Source organism: Chlorocebus sabaeus, chromosome 12 (genome assembly GCF_047675955.1).
Source record: "Chlorocebus sabaeus isolate Y175 chromosome 12, mChlSab1.0.hap1, whole genome shotgun sequence".
NCBI classification, from domain to species: domain Eukaryota; kingdom Metazoa; phylum Chordata; class Mammalia; order Primates; family Cercopithecidae; genus Chlorocebus; species Chlorocebus sabaeus.
This window is the reverse complement of record NC_132915.1, coordinates 34,001,813-34,017,642: the sequence shown is the minus strand read 5'-3', so window position 1 is coordinate 34,017,642 and position 15,830 is coordinate 34,001,813. Positions and strand designations below refer to the sequence as shown.

Genomic DNA, 15,830 nt, shown 5'->3' with positions numbered 1-15,830 from the left:
TTCAAGTTTCTTATTTATATCTGAACTCTTCAAAACTAGTCCTCATGAACACATTAGAAGAAAGTAATCCCTCTCTATCCCTATTTTACTACAGCATTTCTTCCACCCTAAAAAAACAGTAGACAGTGGCTCACGCCTGTAATCCCAGCACACTGGGAGGCAAAGGCAGGTGGATCACTTGAGCTCAGGAGTTCGGAGACCAGCCTGGGTAACATGGCGAAAACCTGTCTCTATAAAAAATACAAAAATTAGCCAGGCATAGTGGCCTATAGTCCCAGCTACTTGGGGAGCTGAAACAGGAGGATCACTTGAGCCTAGGAGGTGGAGGTGGCAATGAGGTGAGATTGCACCATTGCACTCCAGCCTGGTTTATGAAAAAGAGACCCTGTCTTAAAAAATAATAATAAAAAATTAAAAAATACTAGAGACAGAGTGACACATTATATAAGAAAAGAGTCAATGTAGCACTAAGAGGATGTAGCAATCCTAAATGTATCAAACAAAGCTGTAAAATATGCAAAGAAAAATTGATAGAAATGAACAAGAGAGACAAATCTACAATTATTGTCAGAGACCCCTTTCTCAATAATCAATAGAACTACACAGAAAAATCAGCAAGGACAAAGAACTCAGCACCACTATGAACCAATAGGATCTAATCAACATTTATAGAGCACTCCACCCAACAAGAAAAGAATATATACTTGTTCTAAGTGTCTACAGATTATATATCCAAGATAGACCATATCTTGGGCATTAAAAAAACCTCAATGAATTTAAAAGAACCAAAATCATACAGAGAATGTTTTCTGACCACAATGGAATGAAATTAAAATCAACAGCAGAAAATATCCAAACACATGGAAACTAAACAACACACTTATAAATGCTGCCAGGCGCTGTGACTCACGCCTGTAATCCCAGCACTTTGGGAGGCTGAGGCGGGCAGATCACCTGAGGTCAGGAGTTCAAGGCCAACCTGACCAATATGGAGAAACCCTGTCTCTACTAAAAATAAAAAATTAGCCAGGCATGGTGGTGCATGCCTGTAATCCCAGCTACTCGGGAGGCTGAGGCAGGGGAATCACTTGAATCTGGGAGGCAGAGGTTGCGGTGAGCTGAGATCATGCCATTGCACTCCAGCCTGGACAACAAGAGTAAAACTCCATCTCCAAAATAAATAAATAAATAAATAAAGGTCAAAGAGTAAGAGTTTCAAAGAAAATAAAAATTACATTGACCTAAATGAAAATTAAAATGAAATATAGCAAAATTTATGTGATATAGCTAAGGCAATATTGACACAAAAATGTAATTGCTTTAAATGTATACACTAGGAAACAGAAAAAGTTCCTAATAATCTAAGATCCACCTCAAACACTTAGAAAAAGAGGAAGACAAACTCAAAGCAAGTGAAGGAAGGAAAGAAGAGCAGAAATAAAACGAAAAACAGAAAAGCAAGATAGAAAAACCAGTGAAACAAAGAACTGGGTCTTTAAAAAGATCAATAAAATTGACATCATCTAGAAAGACTGACCAAAAAGGTGACGACACAGACAAAGACACCCCCGCCCCCCAACAGACACACACAATTAGCAACATCAGGAATAAAACAGGAGATATCACTACAGATCCTGTAGACATCAAAAGGATAATAAGGAAATACTGTAAACTCTACACATATTAATTCAACAAGTTAGATGAAATGGACCACTTCTTCAAAAAACACAGACTACCACAACTTACATATACAAAATACATCACTTGAATAGCCCTATAAACATTCAGGAAACGAAATACATAATCTAAAAACTCCCAAAAAAGAAATCTCTTGGCCCATATGAAATTCTGCCAAACATTTAAAGAATTAAAAACAATTCTACATAATCTCTTTCAGAAAACAGGAAACTTTCCAATTGATTTTAAACTAGTGCTATCCTGATACCAAAACCAGACCAAAGCAGCACAGAAAAAAAAAAACTACAGACCAATATTGCTCATGAACATACAAAAATCCTTAACAAAATATTAGCAAATAAAATTCAGCAACATATATGTATGTGTACACATATGTGTATGTGATTGATATATATAGATATATAGATATACAGATATATAGATATATATAGAAATGAACAAGAGAGACAAATCCACAATTATTGTCAGAGACCCCTTTCTCAATAATCAACAGAACTAGACACAAAAATCAGCAAGGACAAAGAAGAACTCAGCACCACTATGAACCAATAGGATCTAACCAATATTTATAGAGCACTCCACCCAACAAGAAAAAAATATATAGTTTATATCTGAACTCTTCAAAACTAGTCCTCATGAACACACTGGAAGAAAGTAATCCCTCTCTATCCCTATTTTACTAGAGCATTTCTTCCATATATGTGATATATATATCTCAAGTAGAATCTATTCCAGGAATGCAGGGCTAGTTCAATATTTAAATATCAATCAAGACAATACAACATATTTATAGGCTGAAGAAGAAAAATCACATGGTCACATCAATTGGTGCAGAAAAAGCATTGGACAAAATACAACATTCATTCATTGTTTTAAAAAAAAAACACTTAGAAAATTTGTAATAAAAGATGACTTTCTCAACTTGACTTTTAAAAATCTACATAAAATTTATAGCTAACATACTTAAGGGGATGCTTTCCCCCTAAGATAGGGAACAACTCCCACCCATTTTACTTAACATGGTGCTAGAAATTCTAGCCAGTACAATAAGGCAGAAGAAAATAAAAGGCATACATATCAAAAATGAAGAAATCAAACTGTTACTATTTGTAGAAAACATGACCAGCTACATAGAAAATAAATTCCAAGGAAATGACAAGGGAAAAAAAACCTACTAAATAAATTCAGCAATGCTGGAAGATACCAGATAAACATACACACACACACACACACACACACACACACACACACACACACAAACCCCAATGGTATTTCTATATACTAATAATGAACACAGAAACTAAAATTTAAAATACGATACACCACTTACAATTGCTCCAAAAAAAACACCCAACATATTTACAAACAATTCTAACAAAACATGTACTGGACTTGTATGCTGAAAACTATATAACAGCAACAAAAGAAATAGACTCTGAGTTCCCCAGAACTTGAGCTCTCGCCTCAAGAAACACCTGCAAACCTACACAGATGAGAAACCTTACCACTGGGCCTGAGATGGCCATGAGTGGAAATCTGTCCTCTCAGATGAACTGACCAGTCACTATCGCCAACACACAGGGAACAGCCCGTTTAAGTGCCAGAAGTGCAACCCTGCATTTTCCAGGTCAGACTGCCTTGCCTTCCACATGAAGCACTTTTAAATCACAAACAGTGGATATGACCCACACCGCCAGAAGAGAATTCAGTAGCTTTTTTTTTACCTTTCACACTGTCTCTCCAGTGAGACAAGGAGTCGACCTGGGAAGCACTACAATCATGGTCAAGTGCTGAACTGAGTCAACTTGTGAGTGAATAATCAAGAAAAAAGATAAAAATCAAAGAACAGGTGGGATCTGTGATTGGATCTACTATCACTCCAATTCTAAATCCAACTTGAATATTCCTGGACTTAGAAAACACCAGGCAGGTGACTGGAAGTTGTGGATATAAGGGTATAAATGAAATCCCTAAGTGGAGGGGAGGGAAGACTAGAATTCCCTTGAATTGTGTTTTAATACAATATAAGCATGAAGATCACCTTGTATTCTCTTTGCCTTCTAAAAATCATTATTAGGATGTTAGAAGAAGAAATTCAGATACAGAAAAATGTGTGTTAATATCCTAAATAATGGTGCTTGGTGAGTCTTGGTTCTAAAAGCACTAAACAAGGAAGCCAAAGTTCTGAAACGCTGCATACTTTGACAAGGAAAATCTACTTTTGTCTTCTGATCTACATTTATGATCTAAGTAAGGTAAATAAGCCTTGTTTATGTCTTTAACATTTTGGTCAGATGTAGTGGCTCAACACCTGTAATCCTAACACTTTGGGGGACTAAAGTGCCCCCTCAACACAGGGGGACTGCTTGAGCCCAGGAGCTCCTAGATCAGCCTGGACAAAACAGTGAACCCTGCCTCTGAAAAAAAAAAAAAAAAAAAGAGAGAGAAAAATACCCAAGTGTGGTGGTACACACCTATAGTCCTGGCTACTCAGGAGGCTGAGGCAGGAGGATTGCTTGAGCCCAGGAATTCAAGGTTGCAGTGGGCTAAGGTCACACCTCTGCACCCCAGCCTGTGCAAAAGAGCAAGACCCTGTCTTAAAAAAACAAAACAGCCAGGCGTGGTGGCTCACACCTGTAATCCCAGCACTCTGGGAGGCCGAGGCAGGCAGATCACGAGGTCAGGAGATTGAGACCATCCTGGCTAACACAGTGAAACCCCGTCTCTACTAAAAATAAAAAAAAATTAGCTGGGCATGGTGGCCGACGCCTGTAGTCCCAGCTACTCTGGAGGCTGAGGCAGGAGAATGGCGTGAACCCAGGAAGCAGAGGTTGCAGTGAGCCAAGATCGCGCCACTGCACTCCAGTCTGGGCGACAGAGCGAGACTCCGTCTTTAAAAAAAAAAAAAAAAAAAAAAACTTACCATTTTTTGAAGTTTGTTATGCACTGTGGTTTCAGATGTGCAACAATTTGTCAAATGGTTTATTCCCCAGTATGCTTAAGACAGAACAAAATTTTTTTCCATGTAGTTACCTGCCTTAATAAATACGTAATATAAATTTAAGTAAACTACTTCTGTATATTTGTAAATTACAACGTAAAAAAAAATGAATATTTTGTAAACATTGAAAAATGAACATTTTATGAACAAATGAACATTTCCCATCGCAAGATGAGAATTATGTTTTAAATAAACCTGTAATATTTCATCTAGGGAAAAGAAACAGATTTAAGTAGAGAGACAGATCACATTCATGGATTAACACCTCAACATAATAAAGACGACAATTATCCCCAAATGGACATATAGGTATAATATAGTTATTGTCAAAATATTGGAAAGCTTTTTTGTATATTAGATAAGATTATTCTAAAATTTATATTCAAAGGCAAAGGAACTGGAATAACTAAAATGATTTTGAAAAATAAACTGGGAGGAATCAGTCTAACCAATTTCAAGACTCATTATATGGCTACAGTAAGTAATCAAGACTGTATGATATACTGGCCAGGAGCGGTGGCTCACACCTGTAATCCCAGCACTTTGACAGCCCAAGGCGGGTGGATTACTTGAGCTCAGAAGTTCAAGACCAGCCTGGCCAACACGGTGAAACCCCGTCTCTACATAAATACAAAAAAAAAAAAAAAAAAAAATAGCCAGGTGTGGTGGCACACGCCTATAATTCCAGCTGCTCCGGAGGCTGAGCCAGGAGAATCACTTGAACCTCGGAGGCAGAGGCTGCAGTGAGCCAAGATCACACCACTGCACTCCAGCGGCAACAGAGCAAGACTCCATCTCAAAAAAAAAAAAAAAAGACTGTGTGGTATTGACAAGAGACAGACATGTAAATCAATGGAACAAAATGGAGAACCCAGAAAGAGATCCACACAAAAATGCTAAACTGATTTTGTACAAAGGTACAAAAGCAATTAAATGAAAAAAAGATGGCCGTTTCAACAAATGATGCTTGGGCAATTGGCTCTCCATAGGCAAAAAAAAAAAAAAAAAAAAAGAATCTCAACCCAAGTCTCGTACCTAAAGCTAGGCAAAGAGTTCTTAGACTTAACACCAAAAGCACTGCCACAAAAGAAAAACATGATAAATTCTACATCATTAAAATTAAAATATTTTCCTCTGCAAACCATAAGATAATAAAAAGACAAGCTACACAGTGGGAGAAAATACTAACAAACCACAAATCTGCCAAAGGACCAGCATATATAAAATACTCTCAAAAGCAACAGTAGAGGCCAGGCACAGTGGTTCACACCTGTAATGCCTTAGGAATTATATCTTGGGAAGGTGAGGCAGAAAGATGGCTTGAGGTCACAAGTTCAAGACCAGCCTGGACAATATAGCGAGACCCCATCTCTACAAAAAATTTAAAAAGTAGCCAGGCACGATGGCATGTGCCTGTAGTCCCAGTTATTTGGGAGGCTGAGATAAAAAAATTGCTTACGCCCAGGAAGCTCAGGCAGAAGTGAGCCATGATCGTGTCACTGTACTCAAGCCTGGATGAGAAAACAAGACCCTATCTCAAAAAACAAAACAAAACAAAACAGTTAGTACAAACAATCCTATTAGAAATGGACAAAAGACTCAGGTGTTTCAATGAAGACATCATTAGTCATTTGTAATACGCAAATTAAGACCACCCTGGGGCATCACTACATACCTATCAGAATGAATAAAAGTAGTGACAACACCAAATGCAAGTAAGGATGCAGAGAACTGAATCCCTCATACACTACAGATAGGAATATAAAATAGTACACCCAGGCCAGTGTGGTGGCTCACACCTGTAATCCCAGCACTTCGGGAGGCCGAGCCAGGAGGATCACTTGAGGTCAGGAGTTTGAGACCAGCCTGGCCAACATAGTGAAACCCAGTCTCTATCAAAAACATAAAAAATTAGCCAGGTGTGTTGGTGCACACCTGTAATCCCAGTTGCTCAGGAGGCTGAGGCAGAAGAATCGCTTGAACCCGGGAGGCGGAGGTTGCAGTGAGCCAAGATCACGTCACTGCATTCCAGCCTGGAAGACAGAGTAAGATTCCATCTCAAAAAAAAAAAAAAAAAAAAAAAAGGACATCCACACTGGAAAACAGGGCAGCAATATCTTAAAAAACTAAACATGCAACTAGGATACAACCCTGCAAGAGCACTCCTGGGCATTTATTCCAGAGAAAGGAAGACTATGTTCACATAAAAAAGTAAAAAAACCTGGCAGGGCATGGTGGTGCACACCTATAATCCCAGCACTTTGGGAGGCTGAGGTGGGTGGATCATCTGAGGTCAGGAGTTCAAGACTAGTCTGACCAACATGCCAAAACCCCATCTCTACTAAAAATACAAAAATTAGCTGAACATGGTGGTGGGTGCTTGTAATCCCAGCTACTCGGGAGGCTGAGGCAGGAGAATCGCCTGAACCCGGGCTGGGGAGGGTGCAGTGAACCAAGATTGTGCCCCTGCACTCCAGTCTGGGCAACAGAGCTAGACACCATTAAATAATAATAATAATAATAATAATAATAAAAAAAAGAAAAAAAAAACTTTTGCACGAATTTTTATAGCAGCCTTATTCAACATAGCCAAAAACTGGAAACAACCCAGATGTTTTTCAACAGGTAAATAAAAAGACTTGTGATATTTTCATACCATGAAATACTACTCAGCAACAAAAGGGAACAAACTTGATAAAAACATCTTAGATAATCTCCAGGAAATCATGCTGACTGTAAAAAAGCCAATCCTTATAGTGACTCTAGATGACCTCAGGCTAATCACACACCCCCAAGTGGCAGCAACAACCCATTTGAACGTCTGCCATATCAACTTTTGATGATAGTCACCATGCCTACCATGGTGACCATGGGTGACAGGCAATCAGAGTTTGATTCCGGAGTGAGTCTGAGAAATGGCTACCACATCTAAGGAAGGCAGCAAGCATGCAAATTACCCACTCCCAACCCAGGGAGATAGTGACAAAAAATTAAAATACAGGACTCATTCAAGGCCCTTCAAGATTTTTTTCTTTTTAAAAAAAATTTTAAATTTATAATATAAAATTTAAGAAAAAAGAAAAAAACAATCCAAAGGTTACATACTATATGATTCCATTTATGGAGCAGTCTTCAAATGACAAAATTACGGAAATTAAAGAACAGATTAGAGACTGACAAGGGTTAAGGAAGAAGTGGCAGAAGGAGGAAACTGGGTGTGGCTACAAAAGAGCAACAAACATGAAGAATCCCTGGAGTGATAGAAATGTTCTGTATCTCACTGTATCAATGTCAATATCCTAGTTCTAACATTGTACTATAATTTTTCCATATATCACCATTGGGGGAAACTGGATAAAGTACAGTCAGGATCTTTCTGCATTATTTATTATAACAGCATGTGAATCTACAATTATCTCAAAATAAAGTTTGGTCTTTTTAAAAAGATGGTAGGTAGTTCCATCTGAAGTAGCTCTTATGGCCAGGCACTGTGGCTCATGCCTGTAATCTCAGCACTTTGGGACAGGGAGGCAGAAGGATCACTGGATGCCAATAGTTCGAGATCAGTCTGATCAACATAGTGAGACCCCCATCTCTAAGAAAAAGAAAAAGAAAAAAAGAGAAAGAGAAAGAGAGGGAGGAAGGGAGAAAAAGAGGAAGGAGAGGAAGGGGAGGGAGGGAGGGACAGATGGGGAAAGGGAGAGAGAGGGGGATTGGGGGAAGGGGGAAGAAGAGAGGGAGGGAGGGAGGGAGGGGGAGAGAGAAAGAAAAGTAAAGAAAAGAAAAGGCATTTATACAACAGCTTCCAAACAACACTGTATCTGAAAATTGGTCATTAGGATTCTTGGCATTTGTCTTTCAAAAAAAAAAAAAGAAGTCTTATTTTGGGCAGTCAAAAATCATCTCCTGGAAGCACACTTTGTCATAAGAGGCACAACAGGGTATGTTCCTTATTAACAGGACATATTCAATCTACAGTTAGTAGCACAATTATCTGCCATGCCCCAAAACCAGTTGTCCATCAAGAATTCTGGGTCCCAAACCAGGCTGAAATAAAATATAGGCACAACCTCCTTTTAAAAGATCCAATTTGGGAACAGACAGATTTATTCCCAGAACAATGCATTGGTTTACCAAAACATGTTTGACCTTTCAAAGGACCTCTTTGTGGCGTGCTTCCTTAACACATTTTAAAGGACCCTTTTGATTAAAACTCCACTTAGCTCTTCTTTTTCAGAATCTTATCTGCTTAAGCCATATGGAGCACTCCCCCATGGGACCAAGTAACTCCTCTGTTTCACAGGGGAAGACACTAAGGCTCAGTTCCGTGACCTGCTCAGGATCCTGGGTAGTAGCAGTCCTGTCTCCTAACTCCTATACCACTGCTCTTGTTCAAGTCCATTATTTCTGCTATTCCAACTTTAAACAATTATTCTGGTGGGATTCTCTTCCATTTAGACCTCACACTATACAGAGACTGTTAAACTGAACCCTGCAAGACACAGCCCTCATGAAATCCAGAGATAGAGACACTTTGGACTGCTGCTTTATAATACTGATGAGGAACACCCAGGTCCATCACGCTGTGAAATGAGAGAGAACAGGCCCTTCAGGCAGGAGCTGGCCACATTCTCTTTCCAGCTCTGTCCCTCAGTACACATTTGCCTTCACCAACTATCTTACCTAACTACGTGTTGGCTTTTTTACCTTGAGTAAAACAGCAGCAGCAAGAAAAAAATATTTACTTCCTCTTCAATGAAAGGAAGAGTACAATGAGATAAACGTAATTGTTCATGTTCCTCAAAACTGAAGCATAAATTATACATATGGCTGGACAATTATAACCACCATCCCGGGACCATCCTTCTTTGGGGTTCAGACCCTTTTCAGTATTTACAACCCCTTTGCAATGGAAGGGCACAGTTTTAAGAGATTCACTGATTTGCCTGAAGTCAGAGTTTGACCTGTGTCTCATTTGTTTCTAAATCCTTGTGTAGTCTTCTTCGTGTCACATGCTGCTATTCCTAATCACTAGGGATACGTGGAAAAGAAAAGGCTTAATAACTAATGTCAAGTAGGCCAGGGTTTTCCTACATCAGCGCTACTGACATTTTGGATGCAATAATTCTTTGTTGTAGGGGGCTGTCCTGTAGGATATTTAGCAGCATCCTTGGATTCTGACCACTAGAGGCCAGTCGCATTCCCCTCTGCCAAGCTGTGACAACCAAAAATATCTCCAAATGCTCCCAGATGTCCCCTACTGAACAAAAGTGCCCCTGGTTGAAAACTACTGTGCTTTACATATAACATACAAATACATGGAAACAACCACCTAAGAAGAGAACTTTACAGAAGGCATAATTCTCTTCAAATATCTGAAAAATTTCCATATAGAAGCAGGAATGGATTTGGCATGCCAGGGAGCAGACCTATACCCAGTGGGTTCAAGTGGGTTCAAGTTAATAATAAAATCAGCTAACATTTATTCTTCCTATGTGCCAGGCACTGTTCAGTACACTTTGAAGTATTATTTCATTTAGTCCTCACAATAACCTTGTAAGGTTAGTAGTACTGGCCCCACTTTACAGGTGAAAAAGCTGAGGCTCAGAAGAGAATAGTTAAAAGAATTTGCCCAAGGACCAAGAGCTAACAGCAAAAGGCAGAACTCGTACTCAAACCAAGGTCCAATACTGAGCCCAAGCTCTTAATTGCCAAGTATTATGACCATGACAAATTAAGGATTTTACCTCAGTAAAATAAAGAAAATAAAGAACTTTTTGACTTAAAAACTGTTTCTTTCATATGGAGATTTCTTAAAGAACTAAAAATAGAACTACCATATGACCCAGCAATTCCACTACTGGGTATCTACCCAGAGGAAAAGACATCACTATACAAAGAAGACACCTGTACTTGTATGTTTATTGCAGCACTATTCACAATACCAAAGTGATGGAACTAACCTAAGTGTCCACCAATGGTTGACTGGATAAAGAAAATGTGGTATATATACACTACGAAATACTACACAGCCACAAAAAAGAATGAAATCAGGCTGCGCATGGTGATGCATGCCTGTAATCCCAGCACTTTGGGAGGCTGAGGCAGGTGGACTGCTTGAGTTCAGGAGTTCAAGACCAGCCTGGGCAACATAAACAAGACCCCATCTCTACGAAAAACATTTTAAAAATCAACCAGATGCTATGGTACACATCTGTAGTCCCAGCTACTCAGGAAGCTAAGGTGAGAGGATCACCTGAGCCCAAGAGTTGAGGCTACAGTGAGCCATGATGACACCACTGCACTCATGACAGAGTGAGACCTTGTCTCAAAAAAAAAAAAAAAAAAAAAAAAAACAGAAAGAAAAAAAGAATGAAATAATGTCTTTTGCAGCAACACGGAGTTAGAGGCCATTATCCCAAGAGAACTAATTCAGAAACAGAAAATCAAATACTGCATGTTCTTACTTATAAATGGGAGCTGAACGATGGATACACACGGACATAAACATGGAAATAACAAATAGTGGGGACTCAAAAAGGAGGAAGATTGAGGGAGGTTGAAAAATTACCTATTGGGTACAATGTTCACTATTCGGATAATGGGTACACTAGAAGCCCAGTCCCCACCAGTTGGCAATATATCCATGTAACAAACATGCACATGTACCCCCGATTCTAAAATAAAATTTCTTTAAAAAAAAAAAAAACTTTATTTTGCAAACAATTATTTCCGCAGCCACCATCTCAATCCTATCTGTCCAGATCAGATCCAGAAAACCTGCCTTCCTTTGTAACTTTCAGGGAAGTCTGCTCTGAACTCCACTGAGCCCCTGTACAATACTCAATCCTTCCTATTTCAAGTTACTCAAACTTAGTAACATCCTACTTAGATGACAAGCTCCATGAGAGCAGGGGCAAGCAGCTTCTCACACATATTACACGCTCCCATACAAAGCCTTGCACATACTGGGGCTCAATAAGCACTTTCTAAATAAATGTTCCTGAGGCTGAAAGCCTCCCATACCACCCCTACCCTCCAAAGCCCACACCATGAGGGATGCTTAAGCAAGCACCTTTAAGAGATGTGATTCTTGCATTAGAGTTGAAGATTTTATTGGATATACTCTGAGTTTTTTCCAACTCTGAGAATCTGAGCCAGGAAAAGGCAGAAAAGGACAGATGAGAGGCAACACAGCCTTCTGGCTACATCTTCAATCAAGCTACCAAGGACTCCCTTGACTATGACCACAAATCATGTGTCAGGGACTACATCTATTTATGTGTGTACGTATATGTATATACACTTACATGTACACATATACAAATACACATATACATGTATATCTGCAAATGCATATCTATCAGTTCCCTCTGTAAGAAATTAAGCAGACAGGCCAGGTGCAATGGCTCACACCTGTAATCCCAGCACTTTGGGAGGCCAAGGCAGGTGGATCACCTGAGGTCAGCAGTTTGATACCAGCCTGGCCAACATGGTGAAACCTCATCTCTACTAAAATTACTCTACTAAAAATTAGCTGGGCATGGTGGCAGGCACCTGCAATCCCAGCTACGCAAGAAGCTGAGACAGGAGAATTGCTTGAACCCGGGCGGCGGAGGTTCCAGTGAGCTGAGATCGCACCACTGCACTTCAGCCTAGGAGACAGAGTAAGACTCTATCTCAAAAAAAGAAAAGAAAAGAGAGAGAGAGAGAGAGAGAGAGAGAGACAAAGCAAGCAAGCAAGCAGACAAACATCTACAAGGTTGCTGAGGCCCTGAAGCCAGCACAAGGATGTACGAATAATCAGGAGTCTCTTTCTTCCCCTGGTATATGAACGAGGTAAGGCACATAATGTTCTAAAGTAACAGTCCCCATAAAACACCAGCACACCTGCCAACCAGTTCTACCTCCCTCAGGTATCAGCGTCTGACACCCTTTCAAGAAAGTACCAAGTGGCCAAGCCCTGTTCCTGGAAGAAATGGGAGCTCATATGTGTGAGATGCTTTGAAGAGATGCTCACATATAGTGGAGGAGGAGAAGGAGAAGCATACTTTGCAACATTAAATATTAAATTGGAGGCCACCTGTCAAGAGAAAAACTCTAAATAGAATTAGATTTATTTGAGAGCCCAGATTTCCAGGCTATACTTCCATTTCTCTTTAAAAAAAAAAAAAAAAAAAGGTTATGCCTAGTATTTATACAAAGTAGAAGCCCATCTTCTTACCATATCCAGCTAGTGGCAAGTTCTCTGAGCTAACCTGAGGGTAAAGTGGATGGAGAGCTGGCTGAGAATGCCACAGAGCAATCAAGCAAACACTTTGCCCAAGGGTCAAACTAAATGGAACAGTTGTTGACGGAAAAGTCGTGCCATAAACCATTTGTGGTCTCTCCTTAACTTTCTCAGTGTTTTTGAGCAGTAGAGAGAGGACAGGAACCACCAACACAAGTTTTTCCTACCATCACTAGGTTTTTTACCACTGTACCTGGGATATTCTGGTTCTTTCCTTCCTAACTTCTATCTCCATCAATAGCATGGTATCTTCGCCCTTCATGTGCAACCAATCACCACCCAATAGAGGCAGAGATCTAACTATCCAAAAAATGCATTCAGACAGATAAAACAAGAGCCAGTGCAAAATGAAACACATCAGCACCACCCAGGAAGCTTCCAGGACCAACCACAAACACTCTCTTTCAATTTACAGACAGGTTTTTCCTTTTTCACCTGACTACTGACTCGCCCAACTTGGGATAACCACCAGTCAGAAGTTTTTAAATGCATGTATCTCATTCCAGGGGGCCAGGTGTAAACCAAGGCCAGTTGAAAACCGGCGCCATTTAATGAGATGTGGGTTTAAATGGGCCTATTTTTTTTTTAACCTACCATTGTAGAGCAAGAAGTGAGCTTGGAAGCCTGCAGTTTAGCGCTTGTCACCAACCTTTTTTCTAAAGTCAAGGCAATTAGGCCCGTGACTGTTAAAAATCTACCTCAAAGCTCTTGTCCTGCGCACATCAATCACAGTCACGGCTGAAAACAAACAGAATTTTAAAAATTTCTTTCTCCACACCCAAGGACAAGTATGAGGGCAGCCAAGAAATCATGGCGACAGGAACAGCCGGTGTCCAAGGGGGCAGCTGCTTCTGAGACCTGCTTTGAGACGGACAGAGAACCAACCCGAGGTACTTTTCTCTCCCAATGTCTCTCCCTCGGCTCATTCACCATATTTTGGTCCAACAAACTGTTTTTCTCCTTTGAGAGGTTTATGGCGAGGGCAAGAGGGACTGAAGGGAAGCGAGGGGGCGACGCCAGGGATTTGTTGCTACACGTAAAGCTGGAAAACGTGCAGCTGTTTACTACCAGCGCCCCGTAGACTCAGAGCGCAGCTTGCAGCTGAGCGCTCCCCTCGGGCGCCGACCCCGCCTCCCCCACCGTTCGTGCGCCTTCGGCTTTGGAGGCGACGCGCCACCTGCCCTCCCCGACGCGCTCGCAGGACGCCGAGCCCCCAACTAACGCCGCGCGGGCCCCCAGGGCATCAGCTCGGTCTCCCCTCAGCCCCCGCGCCCACGCCGCCCGCCGCTCACACCAAGTTACCTCGGAGGCCCGGGTTGTCGTCTCTGGCCCGAATCTTTCGGATTTTGACGGGGCGCCCGCTCAGGGTAGACAGGACCAGACGTTGGCGCAAGAAGTTGCACCCCGCGTAGCTGAGGGAGTTCGCCTGAGTCGCCATGTGCGCGCCCTCCGCAGAGACGTGAGCAGCCCGAGTGCGGCGACTTCGGACAGACGCGGGACCCGTGACCCCGGCGGTGGTGGTGGCTGCGACACCGACGGCGGCGGCTGGGGCTGCCTCCCGCAGCCCCGACGCGTCCACGTGGTTTGGAACAGGAAGACGGAGAGACTAGACACCGGGTCAGAGGGGAGCGGGGCGGAGCCAGTGGCCACCTCCCCGCCTCCCCGCCCGACCGGGGCGGCCACCGCGCCGGGCCACGCCGCTATTGGCCCGCGCCGGATCAGGGCGGTGCCCGCGCCGCGCCTCCATTGGCTCGCGCTGAAGCTGGGCGGTGCCCAAGCCGCGCTGCCATTGGTCCGTAGTGGAGCTGGGCGGTGCCCGGGCCTTGGCAACAGCGCGCGGCTGGAGGCAACGCGTGAGGGTGGCCCGGGAACCCCGGCGCGGGAGTTGCCAGTCAGGGCAGTCTCCTTTGGGTACCTCCTGGCGTGGTAGCAAGGGGAGATGGCGGACTGAGATTGATGCCTACGACGTGCCGGATTCTTAGCATCACTACTTACGGCAACTACTGGGGTGAAGATGCTATTATCTACCCCTCCTTTTTCTTTCTAAGAGAGAAAACAAGGGTTGGCACACTCACCCTATCGCAAGGATGCTGCTCAGCGCACTGCCGGCGCAGTCCCCCAGCTCCATGCTGTAACCTTGCAAGGTAGAGCCATCCTGTCTTACTCATGAAGAAAGGTTCGAGGAATATTGCAAAGCTGACAGTGGCAGCCTGTAATGAGACCCGAATCCTCCCACAGCAGGCCGTTGCTTATTTTATTAAGAGACACCTCTTTGCTCCTTTCTCACGGGTCCCTTCGTTTATCGTCACTGCGTTTCATGGCAATTCAGGCCCTCCTACCTCGCATGCCTCGAGATAGATAGTTGTAATAACTTCCCACGCACACACACGCAATGATTTTCCTTCCTGTCCTCCTCCAGTCCTGCACAAGAAAATCTTCCCAAACGTTGGATTATTTCACTTCTCTACTCAAAAACCTTCCAAAATTTACAGTTAACTAACAAATGACTATGAAAGTAGGAGTCCAATATCATAGTAATGTGGGTTTGTAGCCATTCTTGGACAACACTCACCAGAGCATGAGTTCCAGAATGCATGGGGGTGCTCAGGGTGGGAAGGGGGGCTGGGTATGATAGTGTCTGAAAGAGGTGGGAGCTTAAATAAGCTTAAGGATGTAGCTAGCCTTATGTAGAAAACAGTGTGTTATAAAGTGGAGTGTAATGGCATGCTCATGACTCACTGTAGCCTCAACTTCCTGAGTTCTAGCAATCCTCCAACCTCAGCCTCCCCATTAGCTGGAACTACAGGTATGCACCACCATGCTCAGCTAATTTTTGTATTT

The 15,830-nt window shown here is 42.2% G+C and overlaps 1 protein-coding gene across 2 annotated transcripts in view; it reads right to left on the bottom strand.

The window, feature by feature from the left end:
• Nucleotides 1-14,637, bottom strand: part of RCL1 (RNA terminal phosphate cyclase like 1) — a 65,781-nt gene extending 51,144 nt beyond the window's left edge. The window contains exon 1 of one of the 2 annotated variants that reach the window (XM_073021555.1): nucleotides 14,292-14,637. In XM_073021555.1, the coding sequence (XP_072877656.1) occupies nucleotides 14,292-14,427 (136 nt within the window). In that variant the 5' untranslated portion in view covers nucleotides 14,428-14,637. The remainder of the gene's footprint in view (nucleotides 1-14,291) is intronic. The other variant, XM_073021556.1, reaches the window with a different exon arrangement.
• Nucleotides 14,638-15,830: the final 1,193 nt, after the last annotated feature.